Consider the following 17,183-nt stretch of genomic DNA (forward strand, 5'->3'; position numbering starts at 1 on the left):
TTGGCCCAATCCAGAACAATAACCAACTCCAATATTTAAACTAACACTTCAATGAAAATCTTTTAGAATTTCCACATGATTAAAAATTTCAGTAAGCATAAAAAATAACTAGTCATTAATAGGGTGCTTCTATGGTGAGGCCAGTAAAATGACCTCTTTGGTGAGATCGCCACTGTGGCCAATAGAAAAGTAAGTGGACTTATTCAACTGCCACATAGGATAATACAATGCATGTCACTTACCATGCATCTCCACATCTATTAAAATTGCAAATAAGTCCCTACCATTAAAATTGTTACATAAATTATCTCAACATTTATGTAAATTACATCAACATTAATATTGTTTTATTAATTATAATGATGTTGTAAAAATCAAATTATCAAAACGCAAATTATAAAGAAAATATTCATCTTCTTCATTCTTCTGTTCATCAACATCGTAATATCTCACCTCACTACCCAACCTTCGTCCGCCATTGTTGAATCAACTGAACTTTTCTATTCTTAACAACACTGCATACGAGCTAGCCATTGATGTTATCGCATTGAATCGCCGACCATAAATATACAATCGAGGGCGACAAGTGCGACATTCAGGTAATTTGGGAATTAGGGTTTACAATTCAAAAAATAATAAAATTTGGGAATTAGGGATATAGATGTGGAACACTTCGATGAATATTTATGTTGTTTGACATATTGTGTTAATTCATGATATAGATATGGAACACACCGACGAATCTGTTGACGTTGAGTCCAGAGACCTTCATTCCACTAAAGGTACTGATACGTATGATTTAGAATCGAATGCCGACGAGGATGACAGTTATTCAGGATCCAGTGGGGATGAAAGTTCAGAGACTGAAAGTTCAGAGACTGGCGAAGATGCATCTGATAATATTGGAGCTGCAGTTCATAGTGAGGTAAATTTTGATTCAATTACTTCTGATGAGATTCGAGCCATGGAATTTGCTACTGTTAGTGAAGCTTATGAATTTTATTACCGGTATGGTAAATGTAAGGGTTTTGCTATTAGGAAAGCTTCTAGTAGGATAAAAGAGTTAGATGGTAATAAAGTAACACAAATGAAGCAGTTTGTTTGCAACAGACATGGTTTAAGAGAGAAGAAACATTTAACCAGGTTAGATAGGAAAGTAGAACATAGACGTTTGAGCCGTACAAATTGTGAAGCTAGGTTTCGTGTGCAATACAGAAAACAAAAGGATAGATATGTAGTTACTGCTTTCGTAGAGTGTCATAACCATGAATTAACCCCAGCTAGGTTTGTTCACCTGCACCCTGTTTATCGTAAAATATCTGAAGCAGATAAGGCTCAGATTGATGGTCTTCAAACACGTGGAATTAGAACTTGTCATATAATGGGGTACATGATTGCCCAGAAGGGTGGATATGCTAGTGTTGGATTTACAAAGAAAGATTTGTACAATTATTTTGATAAAAAAATGCGTGAGTGTATTAAAGATGGTGATGTTGTCGCTTCTTTAAATTATCTTAATGTAAAGTCGTCTACTGATCCCATGCTATATGCTGAGTATGCCGTCGACAATAGTAATGGACGAATGAGGTCTCTATTTTGGGCTGATGGCAGTAGCAGATCAGACTACTTTTGTTTTGGTGATGTGCTTGCCTTTGACACGACTTACCGGAAGAATAAATACAACTATCCATTGGTTGTATTTTCAGGGTGTAACCACCATTCTCAGACAGTAATTTTTGGTGCTGCATTGGTAGCAGATGAAACGACGGAGACGTACAAGTGGGTGTTGAATTGTTTTTTAGAGTGCATGGAAGGTAAACAACCAAAAGCAGTGGTAACAGATGGAGATGGGGCAATGAGGGAGGCCATAAAACAGATTTTTCCTGATGCCACCCACAGGTTATGTGCTTGGCATTTGAATAAGAATGCAGTTGAGAATGTGAAAGATAATCCAGAATTTTTGGACGGTTTTCAAAAAGCCATGTACTCAAATTTCACAAAGGATGAATTTGAAGAGTATTGGTCAGAGCTAATTAAAGAAATTGAAGTGGAACAACATCCATGGGTTGTCAAAACTTATGAGAATAGGTCACTATGGGCAACTGGATATCTACGTGATCAGTTTTTTGGACGTATAAGGACTACGTCTCAATGTGAAGCTGTTAATGCAATAATAAAGACTTATGTCAGGACGAAAGGCTGCATTTTTGAATTCATGCATAATTTTGATCAGGTTTTGAGAGATTACAGAAATAATGAATTGGAAGCTGATTTTAAGTCAAAGTTTACGGTACCTGTGTTGACAACTCAACTGCGTGTGATTGAGAGTGATGCCGCCAATACTTATACTGCGGAGATTTTCAAAGAAGTTAAAGAGCAAATTCTGAAGGCTGGTGCATTGATAGTTAAGCATAAAAGTGATCACGGGGATACAAAGATTTATACATTAACAAAATTTTGTAACGATACATATGAAAGGAAAGTTGTATTTGATGGTACCACATTGCAATGTTCGTGTAAGTTGTTTGATTCTCGCGGTGTTCCATGTTCTCATATATTTTATGTCATGAAGGATGAACATGTTGATCATATTCCTAGGCCCTTGGTATTGTCGCGATGGACCAAGGATGCCAAAATTGAGTATTTGAACAACATGGAATGTAATGGTGATGTTGATTCGAACGTAGTTGAGGAAGCTCGTTTTGGTGCATATTGTTCGGCCTTTACAAGTTTTTGCAAAGAAGCTGCAAAAAAGAATGGTGTGTATGACCAAATTTTGGATGACATTATGAAATTACAAAAAAAGTACTGCATTAATGATGATCCTATTATTGGGACACAAAATCCAGCAGTCGGTGATCCGGTGGCGGTTAAGAGTAAAGGTGCTCCAAAGAAAAAAAAAGAAAGAACCAAAATCTGTCAGGCGATGTGGAAAATGCAACGCTACAACTCATAATGCGAGGACATGTTCCGAGGTTATTTCAATAACTCGTGATTACTTAGTTATAGTTACTGTTTGATTTGTTATTAAACATTATAGTTGATATGTTTAAACTTGCAGGGTACACAAAAAGCGACAGAACCAATAGTTGATTTGCAGTCGGTGTCGATATCTGATGCTATAAGTCAAATGGATGAGGTATAATATGTTTTATTAAATATTTTGTGTTATTATGTGAAATTTAATAATAATTATTTTGTCATTATTTTTTTATAATCAGAAAAAGAAAAGAAAAGCAACCTGCAATGTTGACAGAAGTGTGCAAAAGAAGGGTTCACGTCCACCGATACACCGTGGCGCTAAGGCCACAGTGACAACACAAGCAGACACAAATGGATGTTACAATCAAATGCATTTCCAAGCACAGATGGATGTTACAGGCACAAGCAGACATTTAAATGCAATGTGTGGAGTTCAACCTGTTATGCCGATGGTACCTCATATGTTTCAACCAATGCATTTGCAACCCGTATACCCAATGTATGGAATGAGTGTTGGGCAAACTGCAAGTTCGTGCTACGGTATGCTACAACAGAGTGTCGGGCAATCTTCACGTTCGTGCTACAGTCTGCTACAACAAGTTGAAAAGGCTGCTACTGATGATTGAGTATTTTAGTAGTAGTATAATTGAATGCATTTTGATAATGTTGATGTACAATTCTGGTTTAATTATGTTTGTGGATAAATTGTTTGGGATTTCATGTTACAATTTACATTGAGCACACAAAAACCGGAGCCTAATCACGTTTTACAAGCCACAAGCAAAATGTTTCAACTTCCAAAATAACCTACAACCTATTAACTCCTACTATTAACTCCAACCTTTCAGCTTTTCAACTAATTTCGATTACACCAAAAAGGAAGAAAGCAACATAATTTTACTTCCTAGCTTCAGTTGCAATCCTAAACACCTGCTCCTCTTCTCAACTTGATATTCTTCAAAATGAGAAGACCTTCTCCTCCCAGGCCAAGTAAACGCACCAAACAAAAAATACCTGAAACAGATGCAACAAACAATACAGTTAAGATGACATCAAAGACTACCACTCACTCTATTGAAATTAGTAAGCATTACTCTGAGACTGAAACTCGCAAAGATAGCTTCAAAAAAAAGGTTATTGACCTATCATCCAGGTAATGTTTGCAGATATATTTTACCTATGGTTGTTGTCATTCCTCTTCCGTCTTATATTCTTCAACTTAGGGACTTTGGCAATGTATTTTGCTAATGAACCCTAATTTTACTTTCTTTTTAAATCAGAACCATTTTTTTTTTTTTTAAAAAGTTGATGTTTTATAAGTACCACCAACTTATTTACAAAGAAAATACTACAATTGCTGCTGCCAAGGATCGAACCCCTGACCAACAGCCTACACCCGCTCAGTCAGCAAGTGCCAACTAAGCTACCCCACCCACCCAAATCAGAACCATTTTTAACTATACTTTATTTTTTTAAATCAGAACCATTTTTAACTCTACAAATATGGACAAATTTTTTAGTTAAAAAATCTGCAAATACTTAGACAATACTTTAGTTCTGACTACAACCCAAAAGCTGTAACACACCACATACTAAGAGCAACACCCTGTGATAGTATGTTTACTGAATTTTTTAGGTTTGGTATCGTATTTTTAATTAGTTTGTATCATACTACATTTTTAGGGTTTATAACGGGTTCATCTGGTTAGTTGTAGTTTTTTTAGGTTTGTATGTACCACTAATGGTTTGTTCATCTGGTCCATAAGGGGTTCATATGGTTAGTTGTAGTTTTTTTAGGTTTGTATGTTCATCTGACTTTATTTGTTTGTGCAGTAAATACAATAGTAGCCGAAGGATCGATGAAAGCGACAACGAAACAGATTACGAGTCCACTGCCTCGACTCCTGAGGTGGACCGTAAACGTCCGGTTAAAAAACGGGCAGAAACAGCTAGAAAAATAACAAAGCCAATTTTTAATATGACCAAGGGAACAACATCTGCCCCACTAAAAATGAAGCCTAACGATGACGGTGAGATTATTCTTGATGCATATCAGTTAGACAGGATTAGGAGGAATCTATTCTGTCAACCAGAACAAGATGATGACCATGATTTTAACTTAAACTTCCATCCAACAAGTGCGTTTGGATACGAGGGTGCCGACGTTCCTTTTTATATTCCTGAAGTAAGACTTAACTAATTTCATTTTTTTTAACTACAACAAAGTAAACCTTTATATGAATTTTATTTACTTACCACAGTTTTAATTTCATACCTATTTAATAACAGTGGATGCCAATGACGTTTCGACCGACTCAAAAAATGCAATTGAACGACGTATGTACTTACACAGCTGCATACATCTTTATGAAAGATGATCATCAGCTACTGGGGTCAGTCTTTTTGTACCATATAATTCTGCATTTATAGTTGTTTATGACATTGCATTTCATAATAACTAACATTGCACACCAACTATTCTTTGTAGTGATGAGGTTCTGGTTAGAACTACATCAGGTGTCTATGGAGATAGGAAAACACTTAAGTCTCTTATGCCTAGATGCCCTGTTGACCAAGAGGTTATATTTTTTTTTAATTACAATGTTCCATACAGAAGTTTAATATAATTTATATCTAATATCATTTATATTTATCTGTACAGATTCTTAATCTAGTAGTTGCCAGATCAAATTGGCTTCAGGATAAAATGGGCAAAACAAGGAGGGTTTGGTATATGCCTACGGATTTTGCGGTGATTGCCACTAACCCAACTATTAAATTTACATCTGTTAAGTATTAATTATTGACTTAAATTACATCTTTTTTTAAGCAATATGCTCTGGAATCCAAACACTCAGCTGATCAAGTTAGGGTAAAATATCAACATAACTTCCTGAAACCAAAAACTCATGTTTCCAAGGTTAACATTTTACTTTACAACAATATTTGTTAATTAGCTTTTGATAATTATGTTCGTATGACTAAATATTAGATTGCTTACAGATTTTTATTCCTATAAACGACGAAGGATCACACTGGTATCTACTGGTTGTTGATTTGTTGGATAGAAAACTTTTATGGTTGGACTCTTTGCCTACTGAAGAAAGATATCATAACAGACGTCATTCCATAATGACAGTGGTATATATTGTTATCTATACTTTATTGTTACCTACTAAGTTTTACATTCAAATATATGCTTTTTTTTCAAAATTGGTTTTTCCAATATTCTCAGGCTATATTTCTGGAGAAAATACTGCTTCATGATTCTATTGGTGTACTGGATCCTAAGTTGCATCAATATTTAATCACAAACTATAACCTTATTCAGCCTACTGGCCTCGCACATCAGCTACCAGGCTCGTACGTCTCATAAAACCCTTTTTATATTTTAAATTTATTAAACTTTACCTATGACTATAACACTTGCTTTGTAATGACTGCCTATAGAAACGATTGTGGAGTATGGGTGGCAAAATGGATGATTGAGTGTGCATTCATGAATGAGTATCAAAACGTAACTGTAAGTTAAACTAATGGTCATTATATATTATTTCTTATACTTTGTCCCTCTAATTATATTTCTAATTTAACTAACTGTTTTTATTACTGTAATCTCAGGTTGTTACAGCCACAAGGATGAAACTAGCTCTTTTTATCTGTCAATCAGCTAATAATGTGTTGGTGAATGAACTCGTGTTGAAGGCTGCAAAACATTGGGATGTTCAGTGGAAGAAAAGGAAGGCGTTGGTTAAAGTTTGAAATTGTGTTCTATGGTGGTTAAGGCGTGAAACTTTGGGGCATTATGCTTGATTTGATTTTTAATTTGAATTTTGGGTTGTATTTTGGATAATTTGATATGTCTGTCGTGGTTTTCGATTTCGATATTTGTGTCGACTCTAGTTTTTTCAGTTTTTTCAAGTGTTTTGGCTATTACGTTGGTTGCGTTCTATGTTTGATTTTCAATGTTATGTTTGGATATTATCTTGGATATTAATAGCACTTTGGTCAGTACTTGGGTTTGTGCTATACACATAACATTATTTTGCAAATTACTAGTACATTACTAATTTGGAACTACTAATTTGGAACTCCAGCATAATTCAACACTCACTAAGAAAAAGTTACATGAACACATACACACACACACATAACATTTTTGGACTTTAAATATTAAACATACCTCCTTTGTCTGGCTAATGAAACCTAACGTTAGCTTTCACCTGCTCTCCTTCATCTCTAACTCTTCTATGGTGCATATTCCTCCAAACTGTTTGAAATTAAAATGAAACATATGTTACTATCTAACAAAACAAGACAATATAAAGCAATCAATCACAAATTTATCATTGTATATAAATATGAATGTATACATTTGTTAAGATCGTGCATGTAAAACTGAACTCTATTACAAGGCATTATCTACGATATCATTGTATAACTCAAATTACAAAGCTTTAAGGTACATTGTATAACCTTGAATTGTAACACAATGCTTTACATTATTATTCAGCTTATATAGATCATTGTTGTATAAACTAGTTGAGCTTATCTCAATTTTACAGGCAACTATTTCCTATGCTAAGCCCTTCAACTTCAAACTGGTCAATTGTTTTCTCCGTTGTTTCCTTTCTATACTGAGAATATCAGACCATGCGTTGCGTTTGCTCAGTAGAGAAATCATAGTTGACTTCACAACAGCAGCTATTCAATTGAAACACATACAAAGTGTTAACACAGTATCAACATGTAAATTTCCAATTCAAATCAAACACTACACATTCACTTTTGATTAAACTTTTCAATATAATATCACTATATTCAAATTCAGAATTTAAGCATTTGAAACATACAAACCCTAATCCCCAATTCCATAATTTTCTGGGTAACAACTACAATCATAGTCAGTTTTAAATACAACCCTAATCCCCAATTCCATAATTTTCTGGGTAACAACTACAATCATAGTCAATTTTAAATACAACCCTAATCCCCAAATTGATCGTTTCTGGGTAACAAATCAACTTCCATTTTAAATACAAACCTAATTCCAAATCGATCGTTTTCTGGCTAACAATAAATACCCCAATTCAATGAAAATTAAAATAAAGATAATTTTGCGAACAACATATCTGTGACAGGACACGAGGACGTTGCAGTAATGCTTCAAACCAGTAGAACGACAACCAACACAACCAAGTCGAATGGAAGAGTTACAATAAGATCGAACGGTCTATGAGGACAAAAAAGAATACGATGGAGAAGATGGAGGATGAAGTTAATACGACGGAGGATGAAGAACGGGTCGGCTTTAGGGTTTTCAATTACAAAATAAATTTTGTCAAATAAAACATATTGTAAATTTTTATCTAACTAATTTTAAATGACAATTAAAACTTGTTTTTATTTGTAAATTATTCTAAATAATTGTTAAGTTTATGAGGGACTTGTGTGCAATAATTAAAGTTTTCAGTAAAAAGTCTTATCATGTACCTTCATTACAATGTAGAGCTGATGTGGCATCACTTAAAATTCTATTGGGCAATTCAATTGACCTCACTCATGAGGCCGTTTTACTGGCCTCACGCTAGAATTTTCCTCATTAATATCATTCATCATTGCTTAAACTAAGGTTGTCCGCTATTACAAAATTGAAATACTTTCTGATGCACAAGTTCTTCATTAGTATAGTACCAATCAATAATTTGCTACTTAACACTATTTTGATCAAAAGATATATACACACCTGATTTCCATTGATGTCTCTCAAACATGGAAGTAAAACAAGGTGTTAGGCCATAACATTTGGCTGTCTAGAACACAATTGAATACACAAATTTATAAAGAGAAACCTTAACAGACAGACCCTCAAACATCGAGAAAACGAAAGTAACCTTCATGTCTGGTATAGACATCTGACTATGTATTTGTGATGTACTCAATTTGTATGAGTGCTACATCTCTTCCTTAGAACTTCCATATTTTAAGGATTACTAGAATTACTGAGAACAAGTGATCAATGAGTGATAGTAATACTATAGAAGATTATACTCTTCCTATCTCAAAATCAGTATCATCACTGACTTCAATATTGCCATCATCTGCATAATAGCCTCAAATTCAGCCCCTTCACATTCATTCCCCTAATGCTAATAATTACTACCAATGAAAACAGGCTACCATATACTGCATAGTAACAATATATTGGAATTGTTTTCTGATTATACTCAACAGTTTAAAGAAAAACTACATCAAATTATTCATGATGAAGTCAGGAAATAGTTATGCTTCATTTCAGCTAGAAAAAGCTCAAGTATTGATATACAACATAATAGCTTTAATTCCAAAATTGGTAAAAACATGGCAAAATATGTGTTAGTCATGCCAAAACTACTATAGATAAATAACACAAACATAGCAGATAATAAAAACATATATCATAACTCATCAAATTAAACTAGTATTACTTTTATCCTTCATTTGTCATCAACAAAACGGGAGGGCATGAAAAAACAATAACTGTCATGATTTAATAAAGAGAGTTTAAAAACAAAATAGTTTAAGAAGATGATGGTGGTGGTTGTTGATTCCTTAGAACACTAGTGAGGAGTTGCCTCAACTCTTCATCCCGCTTCTCCCTCAAATCCATTAATCGTAACATCTCTTCTTGTTGTTTTGCCAGACGAGCGAGTTCCTCTTGATTTTTCAAGTATTGCTCTTTTAACAAAACCACAACTTCATGATCACTTTCTTTTTCTTCAACTGTTTCTTTACCTTTTGCTTGAGCAATCATATCAGAGTGAAACTGAAGATCATGCTGCCCAGCAGTTACTTTGTTGGACAAAGAAACTTTTTTTCTCATAGAAAAGCTTTTGCTTTCACCTTGAGTCTCAGATAAACAGATTCTGTCACTAGACATCATTGCTTCTTTTCTGCCATTTGCACCTTCAAAAACTTCCTCCAAACTCTCAATTGAAGGTTCAATATTATCTGCTGAAATTGGCCTTTTCAGTGGTAATATGTTTCCATGATATTCTGAAGAGCCTGAACAACACTGGCTCAAACAGTTATGAACAGAATTTTCATGATGAACATCAGCATAAAATTCATCAACCTTCCTAGTTTTAGGTTTTGAACCATCATCACAAAATTTTGCAAAAGTAAGAGAGTCGGCAAGATTGGGAGGAAATCCAGGTGGAACACCAACTTCATTACCACTTCTGTTTGCTTTTCCTACATGAGCTCTACGTTTCCTTGAACTTGCACTTCTCTTCTGCTGCACAATTTTCTTAACAAAATCGTTGGGACCCGATACCAATTGCTTCCACCACCTTGAATAACGGGAGGTAACATCAGCCTCAAAAAATCTCGATGGAAAATACAAATGTTTATCAAATATGGGTCTGCAGTAGTTTTTCCAAGCAATCTCTTTAGTATCATTGAACCTAGGCACACAACTTGGAACATCTTGGTCAATTCCAAATTGCATTGCAACTCTATGTGGAAGATATTTCTCTATAGAGTCAAATCCAACAAACTCTGAAACTCTTAAGCATATAACAAATGAGACCATCTGATCATCCAAATCCTTCTTAAATGGTACCAAAATTTCGTCATTTGGATAAAACATTCCACACTTATCAGCAAATCTAACATATGGACGCCAAAGAAAATCATCGCTAGCTGAATCTAATGTCAACTTAACATTGTCAATTTTCAAGGCCTTGACCTTATCCCACCTAAATAATAAAGGGTCTCCATGGTTGATCAACATGGGCTGTGGTTGTAAATTTTTGAACCTCTCCCACACCCAAATTTGAACCAAATAAAAGGGTGATGGAAGGGTAATTTCTAAAGGAAACCTATCACCACTAACAGGAAATTTTGACAAATCAACAATTGTTTTCTTAAACAAAGTTAAATCCCTATATATGCTAGCTAAAACAGCTGGTGCCAAAGCAATTGGATTCCCTCTAGCAAGATGAATAGCAATTGGAAATAAACAACTTTTCACCAAAACTTTATGAGGAAAAACAAAAGCTGACAACCAAGTAGCAAGGAATGCTTCATGTTCAATTTCACTACCTTTACCTATGAAAATATCCATCCATAATGGTTTTCTAGCCATGCCTCCTTCTTTCCTATTTGTAAGTTGCTGCCTTGCAAGTATCAATTTCTTCTCCACCTCTCTCATGTCTTGGTCTTCAAGTGAAATGAAAACAGGATCACCAAGAACAGGGTAACCCCCTAAAACCATGACATCCTCCAAAGTGATTGTTGCCTCACCAAATGGAAAGACAAAGGTATTTGTCTCAGAACACCATTTCTCAACAATCCCATATAGCAAGTCATGATTTTTCTTTATGCGACACTTTGTGCTCATTATAGCTTCAAAGATGCCAACTTTCTTCCATATTGTTTCATATCTCAGTTGAAGTTGATCAACCCACCTAAGCCATTTGGTGTGTGGGTGTCGCCACCCATTGAAATGAAATTTCAAAGGCCATTGATTTGGGTCAAAAACAGAAGATGATGAAAATGGGTTACAGTTGAAAGATGGTTCTTGAATGGAGTTTGCAATAGGTTTTAGAAAATGGGCAGTTCTGAAAGTTGGTTTACTGTCACCAGCAGGTGAAAGCATGAAATCATCCCTCACCTCCATGATTGGTTCATTCATCATGGAAATTCTTCAAAAAGCTGAAACCTTTTTTTTCTGAAAAACAGTACAATGGAGAAAACAGAAACGGTAGAAAATGAGAATGTGGTGATAATGAAACTACACTAACAAACAAAGATGAGCCATTTTGTTTTTTTTTTTTTTGTTTCAGAATATGGTTGCATTCACAACTTTGGGCGAAGTTTAAGGAGTGGAAAATAGTACCGCCATGTTCTGTGCATTCTTGCACACCAAGTTGGCGAATGTGTGTAGAAAACCCAAATTACCCTTCTTATAGCTGAAAAGCTAGTAGAATAAAATTAAAGTGTTTGCCAAATTTAGTTGTTGTACGTATAAAATGACATAAAAGTACATGATTAGTGGCTATAGTTAGTAGGTAGTTATTATATTAAAAAAAATAATAAATAAAATTAATAAGAGTAAAAATGGGGAAAATGTAAAAAATTATAAGCTATAAGCTCATACGCTACTTGAAATAGGATCTCAAAAAACGTTATAAGCTACTTAGAGAAGTTCGTTACCAAACACTTCATATTTTTATCAAACAAGCTTATAAACTACCTTTTTAAACTTTTCAATCGATTTATACGCAAGAAAGCGCCTTATGAAGTGAAAATCTCATTGACGATTTTGTAATATAGAGATGAAATTGAGAAACAACCATAACTATAATCTAAAAAGAACCATATTCTATATCGTTATTCTTCGAAATAAAGTTTGGATTTCCTCCATAAAAATATACCCCTATGTTGTGATACAATAATAGTATTGTGGTATGTGTTGATTTCTTTTTATAACTCCTCTAAGTAGATTTCACATATTTTAGAGAGAGAGAAAAAAATGATATAAAAAAAATTAATATAAATTTTTTTACAGATCTAACAATTTTAAAAATAAATCATATATATTTCTACAAATATCATATAATATTTTTAGGAATGTTGAAGAGCGAGAACATTTAGAGCTCAAAATTTGAATACTAATATCACCACTAATTTACTAAATTTTTCTCTAAAAGGTATTTTTAAGCAAAAGTATTTGAGATTACATAAACTATCTATCCCAAAAAGACATTTAAAAAATACTAATATTTTTCAACTGTGAGTCGCTAATTTTTTGGATGAGAAGCATCCGTGAAGGAGTGAATTTGGGCTGGACCCGGAGCACTTGGGCCATATGTGTTGAACCTTGGCCCTTTCCGGAACAATAACCAACTCCAATATTTTTTAAACTAACTCGTCAATGAAAATCTTTTGAGCCAAATCTTGCTTCTTTAACCTTATCTTATCAGCCACACTTTCAAGCTTCTGAATCCTGTTTTCAAGATCAATTGCCATGTCTAATGTAAAAGGACTAAAACTTTCTCCTTTTTCATCATTTCTATCACAAAATAAACTATTCATTTCTGCTTCATCGCCCACAAATGATGATATAAAATCATCAAATTCAGCACCAGACAAAGCTTTACCATTTGCAATTGCTTTATCATCAGAACTTGATAGTTCATAAACTACAAACTGATGGTCTTTATCGGAACCTTCCATTTGATTTCTCTCAAACTTGGAAGTAACACCAGGTGGCCGCGGTAGGTCATAAGATTCTTCAACCTTTATTGTATTATTATTATCTCCTCTCGGACTTGATTTTGATCGCTCTTTTGACAAAACCACAACTTCATGATCATTTTCTTCTCTTTCTTTTTCTTCAACTGTTTCTTTAGCTTCAACTTGAGTAACGTTATCAGAGAGAAACTGAACATCATGCTGAGTAGCAGTAATGTTGTTAGATGAAGAGACATTGTTTCTGATAGCATAGCTACAACTTTTTCCATTAGTCTCAGATGAACATACTCTGTCACTAGACATCTTAGCTTCTTTGCTCCCATTTGCATCTTTAAAACCTTCCTCCAAACTCCCTACTGAAAGTTCAATGTTAACTTTTGAAACATGGTTAGAATCCTCAACATATATGCAAGGAATAACAGTGTTATGTTTTGTCATTTGTGAACAATCAGGAACAGAATTTTCATGATGAACATCAGCATAAAATTCTTCAACCTTCCTAGTTTTAGGTTTTGAACCATCATCACAAAATTTTGCAAAAGTAAGAGAGTCAACAAGATTGGGAGGAAATCCAGGTGGAACACCAACATCATTACCACTTCTGTTTGCATTTCCTACATGAGCTCTATGTTTCCTTGAACTTGCACTTCTCTTCCTCTGCACAATTTTCTTAACAAAATCGTTGCTACCCAATACCGATTGCTTCCACCACATTGAATAACGGGAGGTAACATCTGCCTCAAAAAGTCTTGGTGGAAAATACAATTTTTTATCATATATGGGCCTGCAGTAGTTTTTCCAAGCAATCTCTTCAGTCTCATTGAACCTAGGGACATAACTTGGAACATCCTGATCAAAACCAAATTGCATAGCAACTCTATGTGGCAAATACTGCTCTATGGAGTCAAATCCAACAAGCTCAGAAACTCTCAAGGATATAACAAATGAGAGCATTTGTTCATCCACCAAATCTTTCTTAAATGGTATCCAAATTTCATCATTTTGATAAAACATTTCACACTTATCAGAATATCTAACATATGGACGCCAAAGAAAATCATTGGTAGCAGAGTCTAATGCCAATTTAACACTGTCTATTTTCATTTGAACGGACCTAACCTTATGCCACCTAAGTAAAAAAGGGTCTCCATGGTTGATCAACATGGGTTGTGGTTGTAAATTTTTGAATCTCTCCCATACCCAAATTTGAACTAAATAAAAGGGTGACCGAATAGTAACTTCATCAATAGGATATTTTGACAAATCAACAATTGTTTTCTTAAAAAAACTTAAATCCTTATATAAGCTAGCTAAAACTGCAGGTGCTAAAGCAATAGGATTTCCTCTAGCAAGATGAATAGCAATAGGAAACAAACAACTTTTCACCAAACTTAAATGTGGAAATACAAACATTGACAACCAAGTAGCAAGAAATGCTTCATGTTCAATTTCACTACCTTTATCAATGAAAATATCCATCCACGCTAATGTTCTTTGACCTCTCTGTTTCCTATTTGTCGGCTGCTGTCTCGCAAGGATCAATTTCTTTTGCACCTCTCTCAATTCTTGGTCTTCAAGTGAAGTGAAAACGGGATCACCAAGAATAGGGTAACCTCCTAAAACCATGACATCCTCTAAAGTGATAGTTGCTTCACCAAATGGAAACACAAATGTATTTGTCTCAGAACACCAATTATCCACAACCCCAATTAACAAGTTTACATATTTATGTATGTAACATTTAGTACTCATGATAGCTTGAAAGATTCCAGCTTTCCTCCACAAATGTTGATACTTTGGTTTAAGTTTATCAACCCAATAGAACCATTTCTCTTGGTTGTATCTCCAGCCATGAAAATGGGTTGTCAAAGGTCTCTCCTTTAGTCCAGAAACAGAAGATGATGAAAATGGGTTAACCTTAAAAGTTGATTCATCAATGGAATTTGCAATAGGTTTGATAAAATGGGCTGTTCTGAGTGTTGGTTCACTATCACCAGCTGGTGAAAGCATGAAATCTTCCCTCACCTCAATGAGGGTTTTCAATGGTTGTTCATTCATGGAGAAGAGAAAAGGTACAAAATGAGAATGTGAGTGATAGATGTTGAAACTAAACTACACTAACAAGGATGAAAAAATGGTTTCTTTGACAACTTTAGTGAAATTTTGAGAAGGTGAAAAATAATAGTAGCATGTTTTGAGGGTTGCAACTTGACAGAAACATTCTTGCAGATGAAGGTGTGCAGGTTATGTTTTGTCGTTTCTTGGTATTTCTGTCCATCTACCAAATATACCCCTAGATTGTAAATACTCTATTGTTTACATAAAAAAGAGTTTTTTTTTTAAAAAAAAATTGTTTTTAGTACTTGCAAATATTTTGTTTTAATCTCTATAAAATATGTTCATATTAAAATTAATCCTTGAATATTTATTTTAGTTTCTGTTTTGAGGGACTAAAATTAAATACTTTATATATTACAAGGACAAACTTCAATATACTCAAATAAATACATATAAGGAGAATAAATTATGGTGACTCGGATTCAAATACGTAGTTTTATATAAATTATTCTCAATAGTCAAATTATTAATTTTATTTTTTACATAAAGTCAAATTATTAAGTTATAACCAAGAATTTTGGTACTTTTACACAATTGGTAGCACCATTATGCAATTGTTCAAACTATTGTTCATCTTCTGCTTCTTTCTCTTCAAACTTTCAATTCCTTCCATAGGCCAATTTCAATTTTAGTAGTTCAATGTTTGTACTATTTTTGAGTATTTATATTTTTATGATTTGATACTAATTTCAGTAGTTCAACTTGTTCTATTTGATCAATGATCAATCATAAATACATGAAGTTCATCCTTGTACTATTTGACCAACATTTAAACCAGAAATTAAACCATTTGAAATCAAAAAAGTGATAAACTGGTAGGACAAGAAAAAGATGTAGAAAACTCTCGGGCCAATGTAAAAAATTCATTTCCTTGTCTCTTAACTAGCATTCCTGTTCTTCCATGAGAAGAATTATCAGCAGGATAATCATAACAAAAAATTTCAAAACTAAGAATGTCAACAAGATGGGGAGGAAATCCAGGTGGAATACCAACATCAATACCACTTCTGTTAGCTTTTCCTTCTTGAGGTCTATGTTAACTTGAACTTGCACTTCTCTTCCGCTTCACAATGTTCTTACCGAAATCGCCATGACCCAATACCGGTTTCTGCCACCACTTTGCATAACAAGCGGTTACATAACTTACATTTCCCTCGAAAAAAATACACATTTTTGACAAATTTTGTAAATTAAGTGTCTTATAATAAAACAGACAGAAAACATGTTTGAAAAAATAAATATTATTATATTTGTAACACAAGTCTACAATCAATGGCGGAGTTAGAACAAAATATTCAAGTGGGTGGTAAAAAAATTATAATTTATTAGTTAAATATGCAAATTATATTGTATATAAAAAATTCGATTAAATATGTTTTTAGTTCTACATTCTGCTCTCTATTTAAAAATCGTCCCTACATTTTAAAAGTTGTGTAAAAAACTATAAGATTTCTTTCTGTTATTAAATTTGATCCTTTCATTTGTTTTGATTAACTGGGTGCTGACATGGCAATTTTAATTTATATAAAAACTAAATAAAAAATTATTGAATAAAAAATTATTTTTAACTATTTCTGTGCAAAATTATTTATAACTTTAATATAGGCACATCACTTTATTTACGAATTTATCTTTATTAATTATTATAATACAAAGCACAAAATTATATGACACAGTTAAGAAAAATAAATTTAAATTATATTATAAACTAAAAGTTCCGTTCTTTAATTTATTGTTTTATGTGACATTTATCATCAAATAAAAGGACTAATATAATGACTGTTTCAGGGACTACGATGATAACGAGTGACACTTTCAGTGATAAAAATGACTATTTACTCTAA

The 17,183-nt window shown here is 33.6% G+C and overlaps 3 protein-coding genes across 3 annotated transcripts; 1 reads left to right on the forward strand and 2 right to left on the reverse strand.

Moving 5' to 3' along the window:
• The first annotated feature begins 525 nt into the window (after positions 1 to 525).
• Positions 526 to 2,648, forward strand: LOC123915240 (protein FAR1-RELATED SEQUENCE 5-like). Its single transcript, XM_045966382.1, has 3 exons — positions 526 to 599; positions 723 to 2,516; positions 2,599 to 2,648. The coding sequence occupies exons 2-3, from the start codon at positions 725 to 727 to the stop codon at positions 2,646 to 2,648; spliced, it is 1,842 nt and encodes a 613-aa protein (XP_045822338.1). The 5' UTR covers positions 526 to 599; positions 723 to 724.
• Positions 2,649 to 9,541: 6,893 nt separating this feature from the next.
• LOC123915241 lies at positions 9,542 to 11,679 on the reverse strand. The gene has a single exon (XM_045966383.1). The coding sequence runs from the start codon at positions 11,660 to 11,662 to the stop codon at positions 9,542 to 9,544; it is 2,121 nt and encodes a 706-aa protein (XP_045822339.1). The 5' UTR covers positions 11,663 to 11,679.
• Positions 11,680 to 12,885: 1,206 nt separating this feature from the next.
• On the reverse strand, positions 12,886 to 15,279 carry LOC123915242. Its single transcript, XM_045966384.1, has one exon. The coding sequence runs from the start codon at positions 15,277 to 15,279 to the stop codon at positions 12,886 to 12,888; it is 2,394 nt and encodes a 797-aa protein (XP_045822340.1).
• Between the last annotated feature and the right edge of the window lie 1,904 nt (positions 15,280 to 17,183).

Source organism: Trifolium pratense, linkage group LG3 (assembly GCF_020283565.1).
Source record: "Trifolium pratense cultivar HEN17-A07 linkage group LG3, ARS_RC_1.1, whole genome shotgun sequence".
In the NCBI taxonomy this organism is placed as follows: Eukaryota; Viridiplantae; Streptophyta; class Magnoliopsida; order Fabales; family Fabaceae; genus Trifolium; species Trifolium pratense.

Bases quoted from the DNA above. Each gene is read 5' to 3' on its own strand.
- LOC123915241 (XM_045966383.1), bottom strand. From the start codon at position 11,662: ATGATGAATGAACCAATCATGGAGGTGAGGGATGATTTCATGCTTTCA.
- LOC123915242 (XM_045966384.1), bottom strand. From the start codon at position 15,279: ATGAATGAACAACCATTGAAAACCCTCATTGAGGTGAGGGAAGATTTC.
- LOC123915240 (XM_045966382.1), top strand. From the start codon at position 725: ATGGAACACACCGACGAATCTGTTGACGTTGAGTCCAGAGACCTTCAT. The intron at 2,517-2,598 runs GTAAGTTGTTTG...TCATATTCCTAG, and splicing joins TACCACATTGCAATGTTCGT to GCCCTTGGTATTGTCGCGAT.